The sequence below is a fragment of the Poecilia reticulata genome, linkage group LG6 (assembly GCF_000633615.1).
Source record: "Poecilia reticulata strain Guanapo linkage group LG6, Guppy_female_1.0+MT, whole genome shotgun sequence".
NCBI classification, from domain to species: Eukaryota; Metazoa; Chordata; class Actinopteri; order Cyprinodontiformes; family Poeciliidae; genus Poecilia; species Poecilia reticulata.
Genome location: NC_024336.1, coordinates 31,362,457 through 31,370,044, shown reverse-complemented (window position 1 = coordinate 31,370,044; position 7,588 = coordinate 31,362,457). Strand labels below are relative to the sequence as shown.

Genomic DNA, 7,588 nt, shown 5'->3' with positions numbered 1-7,588 from the left:
AGAGAGCCACATGGGGGCAGCAGAGAGCCACATGGGGGCAGCAGAGAGCCACATGGGGCAGCAGAGAGCCACATGGGGCAGCAGAGAGCCACATGGGGCAGCAGAGAGCCACATGGGGCAGCAGAGAGCCACGGAGGGGTACTGTGGGTCCCATGTTGGCCCCATGTGGGATCCTTTTTTTTTAAGTCAGGTTCTCCTTTATCGGATCAGTTTGAACCCAGTTTGAACTTGGTGGGCCCAATCAGTACTTTACCACCCTAACCCGGCTCGGATGGGGCCCAAAAGAACCCAAACCTTCCCACGCCGCTTCCCCAGAAACTGCTCCGGTTCCAGTTCCAGGAGGCTGCCTCTGGTTTTCATTTTCCATGTCCCACCCCAACCTGTTTCTGCCACGTCATCCTTTGGCCTGATGGAAACTCTCTCCTGAACATGATTTGTTTTTCCTGCAGATTTCGTGCAGCGTGTGTTTATGTCGATGCCACAGTTCAGAGTGTGTGTGTGTGTGTGTGTGTGTGTGTGTGTGTGTGTGTGTGTGTGTGTGTGTGTGTGTTTCTCTGGGGGGCCATCAGACCCGCTGTGGGGGTTTTGGTTTCAGATTTGAGATACTGTATTCCAAAGTGAAGAGCGGTCCGCGGTGTGAAGACGTCAACAACAAAAAGTGTGGATATTTTATTGTTTTTGCGCTGCTATGAGCTATGAATTTTTCATTTATACAAAATAACATTACCTAGTTGTGATGTGTCACTTGTGTGCTGCTATTTTATAAACATTTGTATTATAATATAATTATTTTACTGCTTAAGAGATACATCCAGAGACAACGTAGAAGGTTTTAGAAGGCGAGGATTCGACTGGAAATGTTCCTCGTACAGATGGACGGACGGACGGGACGTTTCATTTCCTGTTCTCTGTTTCCTGTTTCCGCCACATTCTTCTTCAGGGCGTGCCATGCCTCAGGACTACTGGACTCAGTCACACACAGATCCGTCACATATACCTCTGCAGGGGCAGGAGGAACCGTTCCTATTGTTTCCATGAGCAACAGCAGGAACTAAGCGAGGCTTCAGCTGGACTCTGACCGCAGCAGGAGGAAACTTCCTGACCCGCCATGCATGTTCATGCTTGTCTGTGTTGGTGCTACAGCTGACTTGTTCTGTGCTACAGAGGGGAAAATCCCCAGGATGGCCAAAGTTTCTGCTTTCCATGTCCATGATCACCATGAATGTCATGAATAAAAATGGATTCTGTATGTGAGACGTTCTGATTGGTCGATTCCTGGTGCTCATCATGCACCTCGATAAACTTCTGCTCTGAAGGGTGTGACGCCCGTCTGGTTCCCCCCGCACGGCCCGGATCAATGCTGCCGAGTCAGCAAAACATCCACAGGTTTCCTGTTTCAGGTCAGGAAAATCATTTTGATCTCAGACGATCTGAATAAATAAAATGTGGTTCTGTTGGATTTGATCATTCAGGCGGTTCTGACCAGTACAGGTCCTCTCCAGCGTTTTTTACAGTTAATCCCAAAAGTATTCATGTTGATGAAAGAATAATTTATCTTTGAAGATGAAGCAACGCAACAAGATGGACATTTTTCTAAAAATACATTTTCCACTGACAGAATAAATTTCATAAAATGATCATTTAAATGCTAGTTCTGCATTCGTCTGCTGGACTGTTCGCCATAATAGGTTGACTTTCAGGCAGGGTGGTCCAAAGTGCGGTCCGGGGGCCATCTGTGGTCCTCCAAGTGATTTCTTGCAGAATAATTTTTCCAGTTGGTGGTTGAAAACATTTTACAGTGCAGATTAAAATGGAAACTACGGCACAAAGTATTCATCGTTCAACCAAACGTGTCAGTTTTTACTCGTTGGAGGAAACGGAGCCTGAAACATCCAGGAAGTTTTACTCAAAACAGACTTTGGTGAGAAAAGCTGGAGTTTTTATTTCTGTCCTTGTTACTGAGAATAAACACCAAAAATTAAGAGAAAAATAATATAAAAATTTAATTTTAAACGTGTTTTAAAATGTTAGATTTTCTTTTAAACCAGGTAAACCTTTTTTTTACTTTTTATTTTCAGTAACTGTTTTATATCAACATGTCCACCTTGTCGCATCTTAACATCTTTTTTACAAACACCATTTTAGACATTTCACCTCACCAAGCAAACAGGACGTCTAAAAGTTATCCAGGGACGATTGATGGAGGAAACAGACATTTCCTTCAAATAGACATTAATATCTTCATTAACAACATGCATGGATCTATGAGTCACAATAGTTGCAGTGAAAGTACAACAGTAGACATAATGAAAATACAGGCTAAAGTAATAAAAGTACACAATAATAATAATACAAAATAAACTCAAAGGTACACAAACACATTTTCCAATTCTCTGTGTGATACTGGGAGGTTGTGGCCTTAAAGCAGATCTTATTCTCTTCTTCACAATCAGAAGTTCCTCTCTGCCTCCACCAGACATGTCCACTCACTGACAGACTGTCTCCAGGCTGTTGGGCTGATACGGGTTCCCAACATGCTCCTCTACTGCATCAGACAGTCTTCAGTCTCTGAGTAGGACAGTCAGTGTTGGTCTCTGGATCATAACAAACAAAAATATAACAATGAGGAACGAAGGAATATATTATTACTACAACTCTAACAACAAGCCTCCATTACAGAAATGTAGAGTTTCAGAGATATTAACACTTATAATCATTTTGGAGCTTGAATCTTTGAAGAATCCATGGAGGGATCAGGAGGAGGAGGTTTTGAGTTGGATAGTTTTCCAGTGCATTTCTCTGATCAAATTAAAATTCTCATAACTTCAACCTTCACAACAGTCATTAATCATGGCAGCACTTTGAAAATCCTTCTGGAGCTCCGGCTGTTTTAACTCTTCACCTTTGACCTTCAGTCAAAATGGACGACACTCCTGGTGATGAATATTCATTCCTGTAAAACCAAAAGTCTTCATTTCATCGTTTCGGTTACTACAACCATAACTAATCATTAAAATCACTTCATTTATGCATTTCTTCATCGTTTTCCCAGAAAGTTTCCCCTAGACTGAGTATTTTCTCTCAGATGAAACAGATTTTTGACTCAGTAGCCAGAAGTTTATTATGTTTGCTGTAAATGAGTTACTTTTCTTTCCTTCTGTGATCTGCAGTAAAAATGAATGATTTTACTAAATGCAGTGAAGTGGAACCCAACTGGGAGTTTTACATTAGACAACAGAGGCTGAAGTCGAGGACGTCAGACAGTTCATGAACGTTTTATTCGTATGAAATGAATCTTTGGTTCAGAGGAATGAACTTTTTGTTCCTTTCTGCAGGTTTTAAAACATGTTTTATAGTTTGATTGTTTAGGAAATGCACCAGAACCAGAATAAATCTTTAAATGTCTGCCTCATTTTCAGAGTTTTATTTTGGAAGGCGTGCGTCATGTTGCTCCACGTCACAGCCGGGCGCTGCTCCGGTTTGAAGGGGTCAGAGTTCACGCAGAGGCTGGACGTGGACAGACTGTCCTCTGGTAGGACGCCCTGTCCCCTGCACCGGAGCGGCTGCAGGATGAAGGCGCTGCGGGTCGGACTCACCCTGGTTCGGCAGTAGGTGACCTGCTCTGTGTGGGGGTGTGTTTGTGTGTGTGTGTGTGTGTGTGTGTGTGNTGTGTGTGTGTGTGTGTGTGTGTGTGTGTGAATGTGGGCGCGCGCGTGTGTGTGTGTGTATGTGTGTGTGCGCGTGTGTGTGGACGGGCTGCAGCTGGTTGCAGCAGGTGTTTGGTAGTCATGGTAACGCTCCAGGTCACTGGAGAAACAGCTTTTACTGCTTCCCAGTTCATAATACTGGTTTTAATGGTCAGTCCAGTGAACACGGCAGTAGCGCACACTAACCACAAGGTGGCAGAATCAACACGACTTTACTGTTATTTATACTCAGTCAGAGGAGGGGTGATGGATGGATGGATGGATGGATGGATGGATGGATGGATGGATGGATGGATGGATGGATGGATGGATGGATGGATGATGGATGGATGGATGGATGGATGGATGGATGGATGGATGGATGGATGGATGGATGGATGGATGGATGGATGATAATTCCCATCAATCTTCTGTTCTGTGCAGCGGAGAGACGGAGTACAACAAGGCAGGACTGTTACAAGGTAGGAGGAAGATCTGCAGCATGTTAATGATTTCCTCTGGTTCTGGTTCCTCTGGTTCTGATTCCTCTGGTTCCGGTTCCTCTGGTTCTGGTCCATTTCCCAGGCCAGGCCGTGGACTCGTCCCTGTCAGAGACGGGTCGGCAGCAGGCTGCGGCTGCAGGCTCTGACCTCAGAGACGTCGGCTTCAGCAACGTGTTCAGCAGCGACATGCGGCGCGCGCAGCAGGTCCGACCCGAACTGCAGCAGAACTTTATGTGCTGGTTCTTTGTTATTCCCATCACGCATGTTTTCACATTTCTGGTCTTTTCTGCTGCCAGTCACTTTACCACAATCTGGGCCAAACAAGTTTTTCATCATTACCAGATTAAATGTAAATTTGTATAAGGACTACATTGACAGATTACTGGTACCGTGACCCGGTTCCTCTGATGAAGAAAACTCAGCAACATCTGCAGTTTTTACGTCGGATGAGAAGAACAAACCTCCTCCTGCCGTCCTGCCCGCTTCCTGCAGCGGGACAGCAGAGAACAAACTGACCAGCAGCATCTCTGCCTGGTTTGGATCATCCAACTCTGACTGGACAGCAGAGAATCACTGGACGGAGCTTCCCGGTCCAGGACCCGGTCAGTTCGCTTCCCGGTCCAGGACCCGGTCAGTTAGCTTCCCGGTCCAGGACCCGGTCAGTTCGCTTCCCGGTCCAGGACCCGGTCAGTTCGCTTCCCGGTCCAGGACCCGGTCAGTTCTCCCTGCTGCCCTCTGAAGGTTCAGCAGCTTCATCCCTCCTGCCATGAGGAGGATAAACTCACATTAGTTCAATTTTTTATTATATTTATGCTGATCCTTTCATTATTACTTTTTATTATTGGAGCCTTGCAACAAAATGTATTTCAATTTGTACATTTTTACATGTACAGTTGAATGACAATAAAATCTGCTCAGTTATATTTGGTATTATTCTAAAACGGTAACTGTTGTCATGAAGTGTCATCTCATAAATAATGACACTTTTAATGTAAAGTTGCATTGAAAGTCTATTAAAAATGCCAAGTTTGCATTAAAGTGTCATTTACAGAATGACAACATTCATAAAAACTTATTCATGTTTCTGACAGATGTCAGTCTTATTCACATCCCTCCAAATAAAATGTTACCACTAAAACTTCAGCAGCGCATTAAGAAAACGACCGAGTTCATGAACTGAACAGCTCAAGGATTTTATCAACAAAATATTTTTTTCTTGTAATTTTGCATCTTCCTTCTGGTAATATTTCATCTTCATTCTACTTGATTATTGTGCCGCCATTTTGTTTGTCACAAACTTCTGTGGGCTTCTTCTTCTGCTGGATTCAACTGGCAGCCTGTTGATTGGTTTGAGCACTGCTGCCTCCTGGTGGCCGGAGGCTTGTTTACACTGAAGGTTTGAGTCTACAGTTCGTTCCAGAAGTATTCGTACCCCTTCAAGATTCTCACTTGAAATATATAGCATAAAACTCCTTTGAGCTCCTTTACTCTGATACTTGTAAATAAAATGAAGGCACCAAGTCAGTAGCAGAGTCCACAGCCCTGCGGGAATCACAGCAGGCATGTTGAAGGCGCTGTGATCAGAGGAGACAACCTTCAAACCTCAACATGTTTCTGATCCAATAAAAGGCACTGATGTTTCATCATCAGGATTATCGTCATTGTCTGCTTTGGTTTGACCTGCAGACTGCTGAGAAGATCATGCAGCAGAACAGCAGCTGTCTGCGGCTCCAGATGGTGTGTGACCCTTTGCTGAAAGAGAGAGTAGGTGACTTCTGATGGAAATAGGTTCTCCAGATAAAAGGTTTAGTTGAAAAATGCTAAAGTTTTTTCTGTAATGCCTCGTTATTTCCCAGAGTTTTGGGGTCGCAGAAGGCGGACGGGTTGAGGACCTCAGGCAGATGGCCAGGGCGGCGGGGGAACCGTTTCCGGGTTTCACCCCTCCGGAGGGCGAGACTCCAGATCAGGTCAGGAATCTGTTAGTCATTCACCGACTGGCCACCAGGTGGCAGCAGACAGCCAGAGGTTCTTTATCCAAATACAGCGGGAGGGGGGGGGAAGGTCGGTCTGTTGTGACGTCATGGACTCCATTAAACAGATTAAGGCGGTGTGTGTGTCATTTCTAACTCATTTTCCAGATCATCTAGACCAGTGGTCCTCAACCACCGGGCCGCGGACCGGTACCGGTCCATGGACTAATTGGTACCAGGCCGCTAAAGAAATGGACCTCACCAAGCTCTGCCCAGAAACGCCCCTCGACAGTCCTACATGACTGCATTGCTCACAAACAAAGCCTCGCGGGACTTAAATGCCATGTTTAGACATAGAAACTTTCGTTTGGACTGACTCTCTGCCGAGTATTTCTGAGTCGATTGGTTTAGCATTTCTGCCGGATTTTCAAAAAATGTCAGCCACGACAAGGGAACCAACACAATCACTTCAATCACAAAACAAAACAAAGAAAGCAATGGAACAAATCGTTGTCATTCCGTTCCAAATGCTCTTCTATGGGGCCAGAGGAGTAACGCCCCGCCCACACAGCCGGCCCAATCCGCAACGGGTTCAGTGGAGAGCGGCCCAAACAAACAATGGCAAGACAAGACAGCAGAGCGTCCAAACCGCTGCAGCTCCAAACAATCAGGTGCCTGAAACAGAAAACCCATTAACGGTGGACCCAGATAAAACAAATCAAAAGCTAAATAGCAGGTAGCTTACCCAGGGGTGGAAACACAGCCTAACCCGGGAGGAAGCGGGTCAGCAGGTGAGGACCAGACGGAAGCCGCACGCCACAGCAACCTCCAGCTGCCGCTGGCAACGCCATCAGAGCAACACTGCAGAAAGCACGACAGGTGTAGCACCAAAAACCAACCATGACCTCAGCCACGGATAGCAAAACCGCCACTTACGATCTCAGACGAGTCGATCAAACCCACAAGCCGACATGTAGCCGCTGATTGTAGCAACAGTGGGAGAAACAAAGACGCACCCTGTAAAGGTGCCCGCCAGACTGCAAAGCCGTTCGCCCCGCCCACCTATCACCGTTGCCCGGTGCACAGAGTGGGTGGAGCACCATCCCACCACACTGTGTTTTTATATAGTTAACATTTTTAACTGAATAAACATAACCACATATAATAAACATATATAATAATAACCTTTTCATATAATAATAAACGTTTCCACATATCATCTCCGATGTTCACCGGACTCTCGTGTCAGCTGTTTGGGATTCCCCTCCGTCCTGACGTCACCGCGCTTTCTGATTGGCTCCTGGTCAGGGAAAACCCCTCAGGCTGCGGTGAACTGGCCGAGACATCCGGCATTTTCAACACGCCACACACAGCAGGACGCTGCAAGATTGAAGCCTCACCTGAGGGTCACCCCCTCCCCCCCTCCCAC

General features: G+C 45.8%; 1 protein-coding gene across 1 annotated transcript; it reads left to right on the top strand.

Annotated features, from left to right (window-relative positions):
• The first annotated feature begins 3,429 nt into the window (after positions 1 to 3,429).
• LOC103466848 (probable fructose-2,6-bisphosphatase TIGAR A) lies at positions 3,430 to 6,461 on the top strand. The gene is made up of 6 exons (XM_017305185.1): positions 3,430 to 3,608; positions 4,131 to 4,168; positions 4,272 to 4,393; positions 5,876 to 5,953; positions 6,046 to 6,250; positions 6,328 to 6,461. The coding sequence occupies exons 1-6, from the start codon at positions 3,445 to 3,447 to the stop codon at positions 6,459 to 6,461; spliced, it is 741 nt and encodes a 246-aa protein (XP_017160674.1). The 5' UTR covers positions 3,430 to 3,444.
• Positions 6,462 to 7,588: the final 1,127 nt, after the last annotated feature.

What these genes read in the sequence shown, in the direction of transcription:
- LOC103466848 (XM_017305185.1), top strand. Translation starts at nt 3,445, where the DNA reads ATGTTGCTCCACGTCACAGCCGGGCGCTGCTCCGGTTTGAAGGGGTCA. An exon ending in ACATGCGGCGCGCGCAGCAG is followed by an intron (nt 4,394 to 5,875) that starts GTCCGACCCGAA and finishes TTTGACCTGCAG; the next exon opens with ACTGCTGAGAAGATCATGCA. An exon ending in ACCCTTTGCTGAAAGAGAGA is followed by an intron (nt 5,954 to 6,045) that starts GTAGGTGACTTC and finishes GTTATTTCCCAG; the next exon opens with AGTTTTGGGGTCGCAGAAGG.